Source organism: Phaenicophaeus curvirostris, chromosome 7 (assembly GCF_032191515.1).
Source record: "Phaenicophaeus curvirostris isolate KB17595 chromosome 7, BPBGC_Pcur_1.0, whole genome shotgun sequence".
Taxonomy (NCBI): Eukaryota; Metazoa; Chordata; class Aves; order Cuculiformes; family Cuculidae; genus Phaenicophaeus; species Phaenicophaeus curvirostris.
The window spans coordinates 40,023,391-40,044,144 of record NC_091398.1 but is presented as its reverse complement, the minus strand read 5'-3'; the positions used below and the strand labels follow the sequence as shown (position 1 = coordinate 40,044,144).

At 45.2% G+C, this 20,754-nt stretch overlaps 1 protein-coding gene across 5 annotated transcripts in view; it reads right to left on the bottom strand.

The window, feature by feature from the left end:
* Nucleotides 1-20,754, bottom strand: part of LYPD6 (LY6/PLAUR domain containing 6) — a 45,629-nt gene that overhangs the window by 8,953 nt on the left and 15,922 nt on the right. For 4 of the 5 annotated variants that reach the window (XM_069861824.1, XM_069861820.1, XM_069861823.1 and 1 more), the window contains exon 2: nt 721-881. In XM_069861824.1, the coding sequence (XP_069717925.1) occupies nt 721-838 (118 nt within the window). In that variant the 5' untranslated portion in view covers nt 839-881. Of the gene's footprint in view, nt 1-720; nt 882-20,494; nt 20,620-20,754 lie in introns of those variants that run through there. The other variant, XM_069861822.1, reaches the window with a different exon arrangement.

Below are 20,754 nucleotides of genomic sequence, written 5' to 3'. Positions count from 1 at the left end.
GAACGTTGCTACAGCATCGCTTCAGGAAGTTACCAAAACAAAGTCAGGAGCAGTCGGTGCCGTAGCCGCAATGGGTTGTGTTTGGCCCTTGCTCACAGCCATAACTGTGCTCAGGCAAACCCTGTGGCTGCTTCTTATGGCCAGAGAGTTTACTGAGGAACAGAAAATAGTGAACAAAAAGCTCCTGACATGCTCAGCCTGTAACCCTATCTGTCCTTTAATCCCTTTGGGAATCATAGAATAATTAAGGCTGGAAAAGACCTCTAAGATCATCAACTCCACCTGTCTGCCCAATGCCATCGTGCCTACTAAAACGTGTCATGTGTGGTTTTCTCTCAGGAAAGACGTTTTTCCTAATATCCAATCTAAACCTCCCCTGGCACGACTTGAGACCATCTCCTCTTGTCCTATTGCTTGCTCCTTGGGAGAAGAGCCCAGCACCCTCCTCATCACAATCTCCATTCTCTGAGCTGCAAAGAGCGATGAGGTCTCCCCTCAGCCTCCTCTTCTCCAGGCTGAACAGCCCCAGGTCCCCCAGCTGTTCCTCATGGTGGAAGCAATAATCTGCTTTTATATTAACTCATTTTATAAGGATAGGGTGTATTTGCTCAGCACTCAGCTCAGCTCTGATATTTCTCCTGCCTTAACACACGCTCGCCCTCATCCTTGCCCCCGCACCAGGGTCGCCTGTGGCTTTGAGCCCGCGCAAAGGTGTCTTACTGGAAGGGTGGAGGTAGACGATGTCCTTCACGGTGAAGTCCTTGGGCTGCACGGCTGGCAGGCAGCCGGCCAGCAGGCTGAGCAGCAGCACCCGTGCTGGCGTGGGCTGCGAGGCCATCGCCGGGGGAGGACGTACTCATGCGGCGGCCGAAAAGCCTCACCTGGGCAACAGCAGAGAACAGGAATGAGCAGAGTAAACCTGCGAGGAGCCCTGACACCACCTCAGCCCCCAGCAACCCCACATCACCAACACCACGATGCTCCCATGAGCCTTCATCTGCCTTCCCATTGGCTTGGAATCCTAGAACCATGGAATGGTTTGGGTTGTAAGGGACCTCAAAGACCATCCAGTTCCAACCCCCTGCTGTAGATCAGGTTGCTCCAAGTCCCATCCAGCCTGGCCTTGAACCCCTCCAGGGATGGGGCAGCCACCACTGCTCTGGGCAGCCTGGGCCAGGGCCTCTCCACCCTCACAGCAAAACATTTCTTCCCAAGATCTCATGTCAATCTCCCTTCTTTCAGCTGAAAACCCTTCCCTTACATCCTATCTTTGCCCTCCCTGAACAAACCCCCCTTCCCCAGCTTCCCTGTAGGCACCACCTGCAAAAAGGACTCAGCAAATTCTCTCTTGGACAGAACTGCAAACAGGAGCTAAGGGGAAGGGCGGTTGGGTTTGTCGCCGTTTACAATTTAACTGGTTGGTGATTGCTTGCAAAAAGCTGAATAGGACATTGATAAAGTCATCAGAAGCTGCACTGTGAGAAGTTTTAACTGCTTCTTTTAGAAAACATTGAAAATTCACAGAATTAGACTGAGAAGAAAGGGAACAGGGTGGCTGCAGACCTCTTGAGATGACCAGGAGAGTCTGTGGGATGGATCTCAAACATGCACAATCCAACACAGGCTCACACCCCATGAAAATGAACCTTTCCAGTAAACCAGAAGCTCCACCTTCTTTTCCGCATATCTCAGGCAAATGAGGAGCTCCAGCTGCTGCAGGTTGTCTCTGACCTCAGCTGGCTGCTGTTAATAACATAAAGTACCACTTGCTTTTCCCTCAGTCATACTCCAAAGTGACTTATTCCCTCTATGACAAATGATGCAAAGTACTTTTCCCACCTCCCCAAATGAAGAGAACTAATTTAAGCAGAATCAAACTCCTCCTGTGATACCACTCGTGAAACCATCCCAAAACCCAGCAGCTTCCAGGAGGATCCCAATCCCGCACCCAGGCTGTGGGGAGCCCCCCAAGAACAGACGATGCTAATGCATCATTCAATACGCAGCTCACGTGATTGCAATGCCTTAAAAATAAGGAAAACATGCCTCAGAAACCAAACAGGACAGAAAAACCCCTACAGGACATGGCTGCAGAGCCAGGCAGGAGCCACTGGTTTCCCTTGGCTGCTGGCATCCACCCAGCATGTGGAATGTTGGGGTTTTTTTATTTTTCCACTCAAACTGACCAAGAGATCTGCAATACCGAGATAGTTCATAAGCGACTTTGAAAGTGTGAGCGCTATTATTTAATACATAGGATTTTTGTTTCTTTCAGGAAAGCTGTTGCAGGGGTGGGGATGTGACCTTCCACCCCTGCCTCCAAAGGTTTGTCTCGCAGCAGAGACCCACGCAGGGCTAGCATCGCCCTGGCCATCGGGGGGCTGTTGTTATACTTGGCTCTTATCCGAAAGCAGCCCTTTTATTAAAACACCGTGAAAGCCATAAAAATAGTGAGGGAAACAGATAACAATGAGGAAAATGCCAATTTCCATTTGGTTTACTTGACAGATGCGTATCAGCCAGGGGAAAATGAAATCCTGATTAGAAGCAGAAAGGAAATAAAACAAGCTTCTCCCAGGCACATGAAAGGTAAAAGAAGCAGGATCAGTGGTTCTTTGTGGGGTCTGAAGGAAGAGCACCCAGCAAAGCGAGCCGGAGCCCACCTTGGTGAGGGAGCAGGGGATAGTGGATTCACTATTCACGTATTTGAGCTCTTCATGGCTAAATCCACATGGATTGGGAGCTGAGCTGGCCAAATCATGGAACCATTTGGTTGGAAAAGACCTTTGAGATCATCATGTCCAACCGTACGTGTCCACTACTAAACCAGCCAACGCTGTCCTGATGGTCAAGAGCTGAGGACAACAGGAGCCACCAGCTCAACAAGCAACAGCAGTGGGTAGACACGCTCCACTCTGGGAGAGTTTCCTTTCAGGACACGTATCACTACATAACACAAGTCACACGTGATGCTCGGCATGAAGAAGCAAGATACGTTTGGAATCCTGAGCTGAGTCCCTTCCTACTCAAGAAGAGATCTGTCCACCCCTACCCACGCACCAGCCTCTCTGCTCACTGCTTCCCCAGAGCCACCCGACAGCAACTGGCTTTCAATGGAAATGTTTAATATCCATACTTTTAAGATATCTAAGGTTTGGAGGAGAGAGGGATTTTTGGACCATATTTTTATCCCAGACAAAACAAGGCAGATTTTATTCAGCCCCATCATTCATTTCCAGAAACCAGCAGTTTGCAGTGAAGCTCTGTTGGTTCACGTGGTCTCAGCAGCAATTCTGCCTTACGCTACAAAAAGATTTGCTACTCTCATCCCAAAGAAAGTAGCTTCTCATAAGTCAAAGCAAACTGTCAGCAGCAACCTCTGATTAACGTCTGTCATCAACGTAAAGGACAAAGAGCAATATTTCAATTTATAACACAGCAATATTAAAACAACGGCAAGAATTCCTCCCAGGTATTGCAATAAATGAATTTGTTGGGTTTTCTCATCACAATAACAAAACCACTTGGATTTACAGTACAGATCAGAGTCTTCTAGTTGAGGACACGAGTTTTCCCTCCACCATACACGCTCCCTTTTATGGGACCAGCTGCTTTTTCAGCCCATCTCCAAATGCCTGGGTAACTGCTGCCTAGTCATCAGATTCAGAATTCAGTCCTGCCTGCAAGAACTTCTCCAGCTGCACGCTAAAAATACATCGTGCCTCTTGTAATTCAGTAGCTTAATTGGCAACACAACTTCTAATGAGCTGCATGAACCACAAATGAATATATAGAATTCACTTCTCCACCTCTATTTTATGTTTGAAACAGATTTAAGCACAGGTAAGGAATTAAAATTTTTAAAAAAAATCCTCTTTGATACAAACCAATCCTGAGTGGACCAGAATGACCAGCCTGGCCACTGTTTGGAACTATGGGGTAAGTCCAGATGGGGCCATGGAGATGATCCGAGGGCTGGAGAACCTCTCAGGCTGAGAGCTGGGGTGGTTCAGCCTAGAGAAGAGAAGGCTGCAGGGAGACCTTAGAGCAGCTTCCAGCACTGTAAGGGGCTCCAGGAAAGCTGGGGAGGGGCTCTGGATCAGGGAGAGGAATGGTTTTAAGTTGAAAGAGGGGGGATTGAGATGAGATCTTAGGGAGAAATGTTCTGCTGTGAGGGTGGGGAGGCCCTGGCCCAGGCTGCCCAGAGCAGGGGTGGCTGCCCCATCCCTGGAGGGGTTCAAGGCCAGGCTGGATGGGGCTTGGAGCCCCTGATCCAGTGGGAGGTGTCCCTGCCCATGGCAGGGGTGGCACTGGATGGGCTTGGAGGTCCCTTCCAACCCAAACCATTCTATGATTCTACAGTTCTATGTAGAAAGTACTTATTGAACAGAATGTTGGCCACCACTGCATCCACTGCTCTTCACCACAAGCACATTCCCCAGTCAGTTCATATGTGCATATATACCCTTGGCATAGACTATCAAAAACATAAAAGAATCAATATATTGACATCAAAAACTATTTTTTATAAAATCGAACGTATTCAAGCACCACAGTTCAGCACACTCATTCTCTATGTTTTTACGCCTATGCATAAAAATAATATGTAAACGCTTTTTGCTTGTAGAGGAAGGAGATACATGTATAGATGCATTGTCTTAAAACCTGCAGATATTTGCCAAAAAATTGGTTTCAGTTCACTTTTTTCCCACAAATGATGCAAAATCATATTTTTCTGCAAAGATACCTTCTCTACATAGACCCCATAACCCCTAAGGAGCATCATCAAAGGCAGAAGAGCTTTTAGGCTTGCTCCTGAGCTCCTTTTTATTCATGTACTGGACATGGTACAAAAATACTTCAGACAGTTATTGCTGACACACAGGCTCCTACGGCTCTAAACCTTTGCTCGCAGAAACGACTCATTCTCCAGCGGACGGGTACATATTTTTTCCTCCTGAGTTATCTCGGTTCCTTTCCAGCCGTGGCAGCATCTCATGCACCAACCTAATAGAAACTGGCATGGCCCGCTCTGAATTTGATACCGGATTGCAGTTAGGGGAAATAGTCACATGGTATTTAGATCATACAGTCTGTTTATAAAAGGTCCTGGGCGCTGACACAGAAATCCTAGTTAACTCAATCTTTCCAGCTTCACCAGCACCTTTCAGATGGAAAGGCATCCCCATCCCCGCTCTGCAGCAGGATTACTTCTTCCTGCCCTCTGCCCCGACACAGCGCTACGGAAATTAACCGTTAAATTCCCTAAGCAGCAGCCCAATTGCCCATTTGTCAGGTCTCATTAAGGCGTTGAGGTCTCATCCTCGTTGTCACCAGCGCTGGGACAATGGAAGGTCCCCATCCTCCAAGGCAGGACCAGGGAGTCCTCAAGCAGAGGCGGTGCCAGACATCAGACCTCCAACTCCGGGAGAGATGTGTTGTTGGAGAGATCAGTTATTTGTGAGGATGTATTTGTCCCTCCTGCCCCTCTCACAAGCTCAGTAGATACCTGCCAGCTGACCTTGACTGAGGCCATGAGCTGGGCTGCTGCCAGGTCACAGAAAACGCAATATTTGAGGAGGATAAAAAAACCAACAAAAGTTCATGCACTAAATCTTTCCATACAAACGTTTGGCCAAAGCCAGATATGAAGAAATTCTTGGTTTGTAGGCATTTCGGGGTTCTGTTCTTCATGCAAGTACAGCACATGCTGTGGCATTCAGTGCCCCTCCTGCAGGAGATGAAGTCTTGCCCTTCTCTCCGTGGGTGTCTGATACAGATAGACATTGCTCAGTCTCACAGGAGGTTGATGCTTCTGCTGGCATTTCAGCTCCACCTGCCTCCTACATGTCCTCATTGTGTGGGAAACATCTCCAAATTTTATAAGTTGCTACCTCGTTTCGCCTTGAAGACATTTGCTCTTGGAAGAGCACCATCTCAGAGGGCCCTAAAGCAACACTTTCTTCACATAAATAAAACAGTAAAAGGAAATCAAAGCTCCCTGTTGGCAGGTATAATCATAGAATCATTAAATAGTTTGGGTTGGAAGGGACCTTAAAGATCATGAAGTTCCAACGCCCCAGTGATGGGCAGAGACACCTCCCACTGGATCAGGCTGCCCAAGCCCCATCCAACCTGGCCTTGAACCCCTCCAGGGATGGGGCAGCCACAGCTTCCCTAGTCAGCTGGACCATCCTTAGAAACATTCAGGTCAGGTTGGATGAGGCTCTTAGCAACCTGATTTGGTTAAAGATGTCCCTGCTCCTACAGGGGGGTTGGACTGGATGACCTACGAAGGTCCCTTCCAACCCAAATAATTCTATGATTCCATGATTCTATGGCTTTCCCAAACAATGTAGGAATTAACTCAACGCTCTTTACACCTCCCTCCTGCCTTTTTTCCTGTTCACATAGAGCTACAGGCTGGAGTTCCCACTAGCAAATCTACAACATGTCTACTCATTTTCCAAAACCAAAGCCCAACTCCTTACCTGTGCCATGTCATCACCATCCAAAGACAAACCTCAATTGCAATGGAAGGTTTCCCATCTACCAGCCGTGCAGGATCCCAGACAGCAATCCTAGAAACTACTTGCAACTAATTGCAATATTCCCCTTCCATGTCGATCCTACTCATTATTTTACACCTTTTATTTTATGTATTCTGTTTATTTCTTGCCTTTCGGTTTCCACCACACACATCAGAAAGGCTTTGAACCAAAAAGTAGAAATTGATATGAATTTCTTCCAAATCCACCTTCTTCCCTCTTGCCATTTAGAGAATTTTCTTTACTGTTTGGCCCCAGGAATGGTTAAATGTGCGTTATTTTCCAGATAATACGGGATGTAGTGAAGCACAGGCAAATTCTATCTAAAGAACCTCTAGCAGTTCTTGCAGGGGGGTTCACTACCTCTCCTCAATCACAGTAAGCAAGAGTAATTAAAGAATCAAACACAATTAGTGCATAAATTACACCCAGAAATGTGGACGATCTAATCGCCTTGCTGCTAATTACAAAGCTGGTAGTTCATTGAGCTAAAAGCCCGCATCCCACGGAAGTGAAGGGGAGGACAATATGTTACCTCTCACACTGCCGTCCCTCGGATGCAATTTAATCTTTAACAAGATGCGACTTCAAGATTGTTTTAGAAGTAGCACGTTGCTTCTATTTTCAACGTGTGTTACTTGTATTTTCAGTTTGATAAGCAAAAATCTAACTTTTCTTAGGTCTTCTACAAGCTCCTCACCTTTTAATGAGTTGTAGTAAAATGTCACTTCTGTTCATGCAACCCCAGAAGACAGTTTGGCTTCAGAGAGACACAGAGGAGAGATGAAACAGATATATTTTTGCTTGAGTATTTCAGATACTTAGTTTTTTGGATAAAGGACAAGAAAAAAAGTTAGCTTATAAATCAGGCAGGCCATGATGCTCATATGAGAAAACACAATTTATGCAAATTAATTATCAAACCGAGAAGGTGAGATATTCAAATTTAGACATAATTCATTCCCAATTCACCTCTATAACACACAGTGCTACAGGGACATGACTGGTTATTTAAAATTACACGTAAAATTCAAGGCTGTGATTATGAACTCTTCTGTACTAGCAGCAAGATAGACACGGACAGTCTAATAAATCACTTCAAGCCCTCTCCTCAGGGTTTTCACATGGTGTACAACAGAGGCAGCGAGTCCTGAACTCAATGGGATGCATTAAGATCAGAATTCAGCTCAGTCTGACCTCAATGTGCAGGGAGACCCCAGACAGCCCGGCTCCACACAGACAGAACATAAGGAAACCATGCGTGAGCAGAGAAATCCTGGGATTTTCCTGCTAATAAGAAGTGAAAAACAGTCATTGAGTTCCAGCAGCCAGGCCCTTCTGCAAAGGGGAGGAGGGGGGATAAATTATTTCCTAAATAAACCTTCAAGTTCACTGGGGCAACTGAAAGGGCTCCTCTCTTCAAGGCAGGGATGCTATTTCTGTGGACCACGCGTTGGGTACGGCTCTTTCCTGCTCCTTATGAATGTCTCATAGAAAAAAGAGGCGCAAGGCTCGACGCGGCCAGCCCCAGGGAAGGGTGCTGGAATTGGATGATCTTTAAGATCCCTTCCAAACCATTCTGTGATTATAGGGAGGCTGCAGCTGCCCGGTGAGGGTTGTGGCCGCACCATGAAACAGCGCTGGCAGTGGGCAGGGTGGTGGTGCTCTCCTAGAGAGGAGTAAAATATCCTGAGCTCATGCATTAAGTCGAATTTTGATGAAGCTCAGGGTGGCAACAGTAATTGGGATCATACTGGATCGTCTTTCCTATTTATATTTAACTCAATGAGCAGGAGCATTCCAGTTAAAACACGAGGAATCGCTAACAATGCGACTGTGCAAGGCATCTGCTGGAAAAAAAAGGGGAAAAAATTGTGTTACCAAATAAAATGTAGCCAAAGAGTAAGAGATGCCAAAGAGACAAGTGAAATCAAACAAAACAGGAGAACATATCTTGTGCTTATGAAGAAATAGCTGGCGAATGAGCTAATCTGCAACCAAGACGTGAACTCTCCGATAAAAACATTTTATGGGCTATGTAGCAGGCTAGCAGATATATAAACACAGCAATTTTAAATGAGATGATCCTGCTGAGCTTTAAAGGTTATATTTTTATTAAGTCTGGAAAACTGGGACAGTCCAGAAAACCAGGGAGATGATGAGCACAAACTCAATATTTCTAAAGGATCAAAGGGACGACTGCTTAGCCTCGGGTCAGACCTGGGTAAGCTCACAGAACACTTTATTTCTGCTACAGCAACGAACGTTTCAAGTCGTAAAAATTTGCAAAGAAGCATTTGGTGGGATTTAGGTCTCCAAACAAACCCATCATTTTTGAACAGGCCGGATTACGGCTCTGGCTGTGAAAGACAACTGTTACACAGAATAATTGGGGAGAGACCAAAGCAGAGAGCCAAAGCCCTGAACCCTTCTGATTACAAAAATGTGCTCTACCCAATTAACCAAGCATGCTTGGGCCAAATTAAAACAAAAAAAAACAGCTTAGTGACATCTCAACATCTAATTGGTGAAAAGGGCATCTTCAAGTGAAAATACTTACTATTTTCCACTTCCCTGCAAAGCTACATTCAGCACTTTTGTGCCAAAAGTATCGACAAGAAGAAACTTCTTGTATTAAACACCAGAGAAGATGTTAAAGAGTGAGCCAAAACACTTGTCCATCATGCAACAAACTGTGCTTTAATAAAACCATACATCAATCTGCACCATTGTGTCCTCGCTCTGCTGATGCCTTCCCCCTCAGCTCTCCAGAGCGATTTGTGACAGTTCTTCTCGGACATCACCTCGCACATTTGACATGCTAGATTAGGCACCGAGTCGCAGACTGCGTGGCATCGACCCAAAGCGAGCTTTGTAGGAGCTCAGAGATCAGCCCTGAAAACATGGTATTGTGAAAATGAGGTTTTATTATTATGAGTTCATTCAAAACTTGAGGTTTTTTCCCCTCATGGAAGAGGAACGAGAGCTTTTTCATCAAAATCAGCGTAAACAGGATTTGGCTATCGGAAAGCGTCCCTGCCCATCGCACGGGGTTGGAACTGGATGATCTTTAAGGTCCCTTCCAACCCAAACCATTCAGTGATTACTATTCCTCATGACAGGCGAGATATTAATGAACCCCCTTGCTTTGCCCGTTCACCCGATAGTGCCATGTTATTTCCCCAAACAATTTAACATATTTATGTAGCAGTTAATGAACCAAGTGGTCTTGTCCCAGCCCCAGACTCGCGTAGATCAGGCTGCAGAAGGGCTCTGTTCTCCTGGCAGTTCAGCCAAAGTTCATGCCAGTTTTTATTTCCCGACCCACACGTGAATTCCCGTTGGCACAAGGCATCAAAAATACCAGGAAGCCACAAAGGGACAGGGCACTTTTGAGGACCGCGTGGCTGCTTTTGCTCATTTCCAAAGAGCCCATCTCAAAGAGGGCTGCAGAAGACGCCGCCTCGATGTCAGCAGCTATTCCTGAGGGAAATAATTGGGAATGGGCCGGCTGCTCCCAGCTATATGCTTTCGGCACCTACCTAAGTTTAATTAACAATGAACTGAGCTTTGCACAACGACCCTTTAGATAATTATAGTTTTCCTCTTGATAGAAAAAAGTAGCTCGTGTTTGTGTGCATCCATATCTAACCAAGTCAGAGGAGGCATCCAAAACCCGGTTTACGCATCAAAATTAATCAGATGTTTCTCCTGCACTGTTTTATTATTTGTATTGCTACCCTTTGCTCTACAAGGACTGTAACAGAGATTTTCCTTGGCAGAATTTTCCATAATTAGTTACGTTTTAAAAGGAAAATTAATACAATTTCATATTTTACATCATGAGATACTGAAATTCAAATACTCCACTGCCACCCCTCCAATTTTAATGCATAATTTATTTGGTATAAACATTAGAAAAGCTACATATCTTTAATGCAATGTAAAAGAAACCCAGATTAGAACTGATCAATTAGTCTTCTTTCAGCTGTCTGGTTAATCCAGGGGGTAAACAAACACTACTGTCACTAATTCATTCAGATTTTCAATAGCTTTTCTGGAAAAACAAAACCTAACACAACCCAAAACAAACAACTCCCCCTTCTTCTTTACAAGGCTTTCAAGTGTTATTTGCATTCAATGGCAAATTAATTATTTGGCCCTTGCCCTCTTAGAAAAAGCCACTTAATTCCTTTTTTTTTCTAACTTGTTGGGGAAAAAAAGCCAATTAAAAGAAAATTATCATCTCCAGTCTGATAGGAAGATATAAAAATGACATCTTCTAGTGGGAGGTGTCCCTGCCCATGGCAGGGAGGTTGGAACTGGATGAACCTTAAGGTTCTTTCCAACCCAAACTGTTGCTGTGGCTGGTTTTACACTTCCAGTGTCACATCAATGGGTTTCAGTGGATGCTTCCGAGATGGAGACCTCAGTATTTTTCTGCACATATGTGGCCTGTAAATTCAGCTGAATAGCTCAATTAATCCTAGTTTTAATTCATCTTTCTGAACCTAAAGCCACCTGAACCACTTTGCTGCTCAGAGCTCAGTTTGGAGGCAACTGCTTGTAAAGTGAATTAAACATAGGCAAGAAAACTCCAGGACTACAGCAGAGACTTATTAATTCCCTGTTGTACCTGTCTCCCTGTGCATTTAATATTTCATTTGGTTTTCATACAAGCTCTGTACCCTTCCTGCATTCCACCTATAGCTAATCTCTGTCAATCATTCCTCCAATTTACCGTGTACAAATCGCATAAGCAAGGACATGAGCATAATACAACGTTCTCATCAAAAGTACTGTCATTATATGACACAGTTAAATGAGAAAATATTCCAAATATTCCCAGGATCATTACTTATCTGCTAACATGTCATAAGGCTAATGTGTATGTATTTATATCATTCTTTTTTAATGACGATAAACCAAGATACTGTACAGAGTTAAATACTTTTGCAATAGAATCGCTACAAACACAAACCCAGGTTCTCATCAGCCTGGATTTCTCACAAAAACAGACCTTAAAAGTACTTCTAACAACTTTCCAGTACATGAAGGGGCTGCAAGAAAGCTGAGGAGGGGCTGTTTACAAATGCTTGTAGTGATACGACGTGGGGCAATGGGGATAAACTGGAGAGGGGCAGATTTAGATTAAACATAAAGAGGAATTTCTTCACTATGGGAGTGGTGAGGCACTAGAACAGGTTGCTTAGGGAAGTTGTGGATCCCTGGAGGGGTTCAAGGCCAGGTTGGATGGGGCTTGGAGCCCCTGATCCAGTGGGAGGTGTCCCTGCCCATGGTAGGGTGTTGGAAACGGATGGGCTTAGAGGAACCTTCCAACCCAAACCATTCCATGATTCTATTCATTTGTAAGCAATGCCAGAAAAAGGATGGATTTTATTCTTTTGAACATTGTTTGGGGATTTTTTTGTTTGTTTTGTGCTCGTATGTTTTTTTAATTCCCCAGCTGTTGCCTCAGCCCTTCAGAAATAATTACCTGGAGACCACAGGTTATTTCCTGGGTTGATTCATGGTTGGCTTCAAATAACAGCAGTGAGTAAGGGTAGAAATAGCGAATCTCCCTGAAACTACAGTTGTCTGGTTGGCTGATATTTTCCAAAGATAACAGAATTGTATTAATTAGTTCATTTTGTCTCATGGCAGAAATAATACGTACATGAATAAAGCTACCTAAACAATGGCTAAGGGGAAGAGGAGGCAGGAAGATCACTCACTGGGAACCCTACATGAAGACTCTGTGGAGTCATGGACCGTCACCCAGTGCCCATTGTAACTGGAAAACCCTGGTTCTGGTAATAAAAACAGAACAAAGAAAACTCAGAAGAGTGAAGCGCACTAAGGCAGGAGCCTGGGATCCAGGACATTGGGAGTGGACATTGCCCAAGATCAGCAGAGAAAAGAAAGAGTAGCTGGGGTGTCAAGAGATTGGGTTGTCTAGGATGGAGAGAAAACCACATTCATTGAACAATTCTACCACATCCCTCTATACTTCAACCCATAAGAGCCCCACACTGAGATGCCTCGTGCATTTGCCCAAACACCCTTGTTAACACCTTCCACCCATCACCTGACACACTCCCACCTCTGCCAGTCCCCATTTCCTTCACTTCAGGTACCATCATATCATCAGTTCACTAGATAGCAAGTATTACATGGGATATTATCTGACATATTTGATTGTCAGTAACGGGGAGCTAAGGCAGATGCCTTCTCCCTCTCCATCTTCAATCTGCTCCATCAAACCTCTCATCTCCCGGAGATCAAGCTCCACTGTAGACTCCTTTGCTTATCTCTTCATCTGCTCTGTCTTTTGCTAGATCCAAATGCCTCATCACCTTGGCATTAGAAAGTCCACTTTCCCAAGGTACAGAGTGTTTATGGAGCATCATCAGTAATTCCAGTGTCTGCCAACTCAGAGATGTTATCTTTGACATAGCTGAAGAATACCTCAAAATCATGCTCCAACTCATCTGCCTTAAGTGCTCACCTACAGAACACGCTAAAAGCAGACCTAGTTTTCAAAACGTGCCCCCCCCCGCCCCAATTTAACCAGTTGCTTAATTTTCACACATGAATCATCTGCCATTCCACAGGCCACAATATATAACTTTCATTATGCCGCCACTGACATTTTCACTGCTGGAAGACCATGATTTACTGGTTTTCAGCAGGTCTGATCTCTGCTCTCAGTCCTACACACAACTTGTTGAGGAATCCATGTCTGATTGGCAAAACGTTGATCTGACTCAAAAATACACCGCTCTTCATCTACTAATTTCTCTAAAATAGACCTTTTCTGACAATTGCGTCCAATGCTGACAGTAAGCACATAGCGCTATAAATAACCAGATTGAGAGGACAGCTCTTCCTCCAACCTTGGGAGAAAATAGGCTTCTAGCAAAGACACTCCACATCCATAGCCACAACACTGTTATATTTTTACCACATAAATACAAACGAATATTTAAGATGAAATAAAACCATTTTCTTTAAAGCATTTGGACTGAAACTTTGTTGAGTTTTGCTTTCCACCTGAGGCACTAGGTCAGTATCAGCATTAGGCAGTGGAACTGATACTCCCAGAGGGGCTGCTTTTTCCCAAAAAGGCATTATTTGTCAGAACTTGTGGGTTTATGTCATCTAAAAGGATCCCAAAGTCCAGAGTATGTGACCTCACATTTTAAACTCCCTCCAAAATTTCTTCAACATAAAAATTTAGATGAGATCTTGGGGAGAAATATGTTGCTGTGAGGGTGGGGAGGCCCTGGCCCAGGCTGCCCAGAGCAGGGGTGGCTGCCCCATCTCTGGAGGGGTTCAAGGCCAGGTTGGATGGGGCTTGGAGCCCCTGATCCAGTGGAATCCCTTCCCATGGAAGGGGTGGGACTGGAGGGGCTTTGAGGTCCCTTCCAACCCAAGCCATTCTTTGATTCTATGATTCAATTTTCCTGTCACACAATTCCATAACGTTCCAGCAATTTTCCCAAAAGCCTCCCACAAATCATCTACCGACTCCAGCTGTCAGGATGCTGCCTGGGCTCCAGCAATTGCCGTGCTTTGTTAGAAGCCAAATGACTCTTCTCATTTTCTTATCTACAAATTACACGGAAATAAACTCTACACATAAACCTTCATGAGCCCTGAAAATTGAAGCGTTGATGGAGTGAGAAAAGCTCAGCTCATGGGTGATCCAAGTCTTGTGCATCTTCTTTGGAGCTCCTGTAAACTCCTCCAGTCCTCCACCACAAGTCCGATCAAGTGACCTGTAGTGGTTGTGAATACCCACAAGTCCTGCCTGTTTAAGAACAGATGAATTGCCTTACACTTCTTTCCTATCCAAGACCTCCCTAAGCACTGAGAAACCACTCTGGAAGGCTGAAGACTCCTTTGCATTAACAAGGAATTGCCCATGGGTCAGCACATCCAGTATTCCTGTGCAATGTAGATACCTGACAACACAACCAGGCCAGCAAACACTGAATCATAGAATTCTTTTGGTTGGAAGGGACCTCAAAGCCCATCCAGTGCCACCCCTGCCATGGGCAGGGACACCTCCCACTGGATCAGGGGCTCCAAGCCCCATCCAACCTGGCCTTGAACCCCTCCAGGGATGGGGCAGCCACCCCTGCTCTGGGCAGCCTGGGCCAGGGCCTCCCCACCCTCATGGTGAAGAAATTCCTCCTTATGTCTAGTCTAACTCTGCCCCTCTCCAGTTTATACCCATTGCCCCTCATCCTATCACTCCAAGCCTTTGTAAACAGTCCCTCCCCAGCTTTCTTGCAGCCCCTTCAGGTTCTGGAAGTTCACTATAAGATCCCAGAGCCTTCTCTTCTCCAGGCTGAACAACCCCAACTCTCTCAGCCTGTCCTTGCATGGGAAGCTCTCCAGCTCTCTGGTTCCCAGGGGAAGACACTTCATCTCCTCTGTTTTCTTCTGGTATGCTGGGCCTGGCTGCACTGACAATTGGATCAGCAGAAAACCTTTTGGAGATGTCCAGCACCAGCTCCACAGGGCTGCTCTGGCACAGCACGGAGAGAGGAGAACCCTCCCGCAACGCCGGAGGGAAGCACGGCCGTGCTCCCTCACCCACCTGGACCTGGCACCTCTGACACCCCCAGCAGCCTCTCACACCAGCTCCTAATTGCAGCCACAGCTCCAAGCACCACAATTATGAATCCACAATAAGAGCAGCTTGCTCACCCGCCCCGCTCCTCCAAGCGCTGGAGCCAAAGCAGAGACGCCGCGTCTGGCACCGAGAAACCATCCCGTTCTCACCCGCCAGCAGCCAGGTCCCTCGTCTGCAGCACAAAACCCCTCGTCATACAACAAGCGCTTTTCAAAATCCACCTTTCTGCAGAGAAGGGAGAGGTAACCGAAGAGATCTAGGGCTGCTGAGATGGGGCAGGATAAGGCGTGCAGTAACCAAGCCTTCCCAACCAGGGGAACCGTATCTCTCTGAACTCCTTATAAAGTTATACAGCAGCGTGAGAAGCACTGGGAATTAATTAGAAAACAAGTTTCCACGTCTGATCAGGTGTCTCCTCTTTCTGCTACAGCTTTGTTTCCAAGGAACACAGGCACCACATCGGACTCCTCCAGCACAAGCTGACACCTATTGCTCTACACGTGATCCAGCAGAAAGCGTTGCTCAAGCTAAAAATGTTAGAGAAATACAGAAAAATAAATATACTGGATAGGAGTTTGTAGAGCTTGCTCTTACATTTACTCTCTGTGCACATCCCTGCTTCCTCCCTGCGCGATAAAACTAACAGGAAAGGTCTCATCCCTCCATAAGTGATCTGTTTCTTCCAGATGCTATAAACCCTAAAGCTTTGCAGACCGTAGACATGAAAATTATTCACCTGAGAAAACAAAATCATCACTAGTTTAACGCTTTGATTTGTAATCTTTCAACTAAAAAAAAAAAAATAATCAATTTTACCCCCCAAACCAAGGTAAAACAAAGTAGCTACAACTCTTGCAGGCTAAACCCCTCCGTGGTCTTATCTGAGGTATGGAGAGGTATTATTTTCTTTTAGCCTAAGTGGAAATGTGCAGTCTTCACAACTACATTTCTGCAGTGAATCATAGAACCGTGGAATGAGATCAGGTGAATTTTCCAGCCTGACAGCAGCAGAGGGGGACGGGGCAGGCACCCAACCCCAGCCCACAAACCATAACTCCATCCCCTGTGCTCTGGTGCCCGAATCGTTGCGGCAGCCTAGAAAACATTGTCCTTTCGCAGCAGAGGAGAAAAAAATAAAACACGCGCCGTTCAACCTTCTCTTGTGGTATTTCCATTTTTGATTTCGCGTCGGGGGGGTCTGTTTCTCTGAAGCTCCAACCCCCGCTGCTGTGCCAGAGATATGATGTCATGTAACTACATTTCTTGATTCCCTGCCAGTTTGAGCAGTAATGTTCAAGGAAGCCAAAATGAGCTTCCTGTGCTAAACTGGAAACAAAAGAGCACTTTTCAACGCTGCCCTCAGGGTTAATAGAAATATTTATGTCCAATTCAAGGCACAGTTGCCATTTTATCACACTATCAGCTGCCACAGGCGTAGAACAAAATACAGCGTGGGCTCTCAACTAGTGTAGCTATATTTAAGTCAATGCAGGCAGACGCAGAGAGGCTTCGAAACCGTGGCAGGCAGCAAAGCACCAGCTCAGATCTGCTCACCACAGGACAGTCCTGCCCAGCTGCTCATCTCCCAGCCATAGAGCACATAGCGTGGAGAAGAAGTAACCTCAAACCCCAACTGGAGACAGAGGAGTCACTGTTTGTTCTGAATTATGAGAAATCATGGAGTGAGTTGGGTTGGAAGGGACCTTAAAGATCATCCAGTTCCAACTCTCTTGCCATGAACAGGGAACTTAATTTAACGTCACTGCCAAGTGGTCATCATCATAGAATCATGGAATGGTTTGGGTTGGAAGGGACGTTAAAGATCATCCAATTCTAACCCACTGCGATGGGCAGGGACAATTTCCCTAGACAACCTGTTCCAGTCCCTCACCATCCTCATTGTGAAGAAATTCCAGTAGAAAGCTTGAGCTGGGCTCAGCAACAGCAGTGAAAGACGGCCAAAGCTCTGGGGATGCTTTCCTTAAGCAATCTTGATGTGTCATTTTAAGAGCCAAGGGATCAAAACATTTCAGCTGACACGAAGTGCTTTATTATACAGTCAAGTCTCATGTCTTACAAAGTCTGGACATGACTTTTCTAGTACTTTTATGGCTCCCACCTGTTCTTCCAGCTACCCAGCAGTGCAAGGCAGCTGCTGCACGCACAGCATGGACCCAAATATCATAGAATCATGGAATCATTAAGGTTGGCAAAGAGAGAGCAGAGAGCGATGAGGTCTCCCCTCAGCCTCCTCTGCTCCAGACTGAACAGCCCCAGGTCTCTCAGCAACTCCCAGAACCCCTGGGCAAAATAAAGATACTTACAGCTCCTGGAGGTACAAGGAGACTTGTTGCCCTGCTGGAGACAACAGTCACAGTCTCACTCCTGCATAATGAATTCATTTTAATGGCACCGTTGTGAGTCCCGGTGCCCTGAGAAATACCAAGTTAACTGACACAGATCTGCAGGTAGTTTGGATTCAAAAAGAACAAGCATATATTAAAGTCTTACTTAGAATGCTTGAGAATAAGGCAAAAAAATCCAACAAACGAATGGCTCTCAGACAGATCCAGCTAAGACTGTTAGTGGTTGTCCAGCCCCGCCAGATGCTGCCGACAGCTGCTGAAAAGCACACACAGTCATTTCAAGACAAATCACCTTGAAAATAATCCTCCCTCGAGAAAGCTTCTGATAGCCAAGAAATGTAAACCCTTTTCCTTCTGGAAAGCAGAGGATTGTAAAGAGCTCAGAAAAGCAATTATATCACATAGACACTGATCAGAGAGAAAAAAAGAGTGAAGACCTCAACAAACACAGTTATCAATTATTCTAGACCAAACAGGACAAAACTCAATGAAACAGCTCAAAAGTGCTCTCTGTTCCTGAAGATGCCGTGTGCAAAGGAGCAGGCAGGTACTGGAGGAGCCTTGGAAATATGAGCATTCATCAAGCTGGCCCTGGGCCCCAAATGCAGAGAGATTCAGGATATCCCGTGTACATCATCCTTTCCACTGTCTGAAGATGCCTGAAGGTTTATGAAATCATAGAATCATGCAATCATGGAACGGTTTGGGTGGGAAGGGACCTCAAAGCCCATCCAGTGCCACCCCTGCCATGGGCAGGGACACCTCCCACTGGATCAGGGGCTCCAAGCCCCATCCAACCTGGCCTTGAACCCCTCCAGGGATGGGGCAGCCACCCCTGCTCTGGGCAATATGTGCCAGTGCCTCCCCACTCCCAAGGTGAAGAAATTCCTCCACTATCAGTCAGTACTCAATCAGTAAGATGCTCTGGGGAGCACTCTATACGCTAGAGGTACCAACACGTCATACAAACACAGTTTTCTGTTCACATTAGCAACACAGGATTGTTGCTCCAACACTTGGAAACCTCTTCCCTTCACATGTTCTGTGAACGGATACCAGATACAACCCCGCTAAATACACAACAGTTTTGAACCAGAATTAACACAGCAATAAATATCTCTGTAACAAAGCAGTATTTATGGTGTTGATTCTATTTTTTGGAACCTCAATCTGATTTTCATTCAGTGTCATCAGAGCCTTGCACATTTATTTGGAGTGCTGAGCCAGGCAAACACCCTCGCAGCAAAAGAATTAAAAGGGAAATAACGTGTCATCTGTAGAGTGCTACACACCTTGCATAGCAACGCTTTGGTGTATGGTCCAAAGCACCAAAACCTGTACTAATCACCTTGAGCTCATTAAATTACAAAGCTCTGGCCCAACTTTAGCGGCTGGCAGATGATCAAGCTCTTAGTTGATGTGACTCAAACTAATCCACTAAAAGGCATTTAGGAGACAGCTAGGAAATAAGTATTTCTATATTATTAGAAGTGCTAAAAAGTTTAAATGACACCAGACTCTCAAGGTGAAGGAGGCAACACCCAGCTCTGCGTATGAGGACTTTCCATCTCAAATCCCACCACCGATCAATACATCCAATGGTTACCCTAACATTTCTATAACCTCCCAATGGAGATGGGCAAAAAGGTAACCTATGTTACTGCATCTCTCCTTTTTTTTTTATCTTTTGATCCCATTTTCAGCACAATTTCTTAGGGAAAGGAGGATTTTGCCATTGTATCGGAATGTGTGTCATTATGCGCCTTCCTGCTCCCTTCTCCTTCCAAAGCAACGCTCAGAACCATCAGTGGCATTCGACCAGGCTGGATACAGAGGTAGAAGCCAGAAAATTAGTGAACACACACATCAAACAACCTCTAAGTCCCCCAGTTAAAGAAATATTGCAGCTTGCATTGGTACCACTATAGACAAAAAAACCTTGCAACCCAAAAACCCACCAGAGAAACATCATCAAAAAAATCAAACCAAACCCCAAGCCCAAAAGAGAAAGAAAGAGTGAAAACTTTGAGGGCCCCCAATTATGGAAAAAGTCAAATTACAAGGCACAAAGACAAGAAAGCAAGCTCCATCAGACCTAGGGCTCATGGTCTCTTTGGAGCAAGGCACATCGCTGGCTGGTTTGTCGATAAACTGGGTCATATGCAAAGATTTTTAATTTATTGGTCCCAGAAAGCCATGCATTCCATGTATGAACACCAAACTAAATAACACCAAATGTTATTCTCAGGTGAAATATTTTCATGTACATAAAAGTCTACCTTGATGAAGCAGGTAAATACGCATTGGTTCAACAAAGCTCTTGGTTGCCTCCACAGAAATGTTGCTCAATAAAGCTGTATGACAGAAAAATGCTCACAGGAATAAGAAACAATGAGAAAGTCTTCTGGCTTTTTGCTTTTGCCACTCAAATATCAGATCTAGAACCAAGGTAGAAGCTGTTTACAAATTCTTTTAGCAGGGAAAAAGTAAGAAAACTACAATAAGAATTATTCACACATTTTAAAACCACAAAACCTAATCTTTATTGTACATTAAAGTACTGTCTTGTTTGGTCTATGCAAGCTAAACTCCTGTTGGAAACATCTTAATAGCAATTAAACTTCATACTTACAGAGCAACTTGCTTAACGCTAATAAAAGAACGTTAAAATCTTTTCAATCCTTGAAGGTCAACTAACACATATATAAATACACAAGCACATATATATACACACACATGTACAAAGAGTCATCATTCAGTGGAGACAGCAGGTAAAATAAGGAGGACAAGGACTCTTCATCTTTTCTTGGGCCAGGAGGAATCAATAAAGTTTTCACTACCCACAAAGTTCTTCTTGTAGTTGACTCCTTTGGATGCTCTGAAACATCAGAATTATTACCCAGCAAATGAACTTGTTCAGAACAAGTAAAACCTACCCAAAGTCACAGCCGTTGCCCCAATGACACAGGGTTCAAGTTCAACATTTCCAGTTGGCTCCACACACCAGACAGACGTATCCCTACCCTACGCTCACCCGCTCTTCCAACACCGCTCGGCACCGTGACCAAAGACACTGGCCACCACCCTCCCCGGCCCCTCTTATCTTGCTGACGAGGAGCCTCGCTGGGGGCTGGAAGCTCCTTAAGAGAATGAACTCATCTCAAGAGATATTAACTCTTAATATCTGCAGACTGGC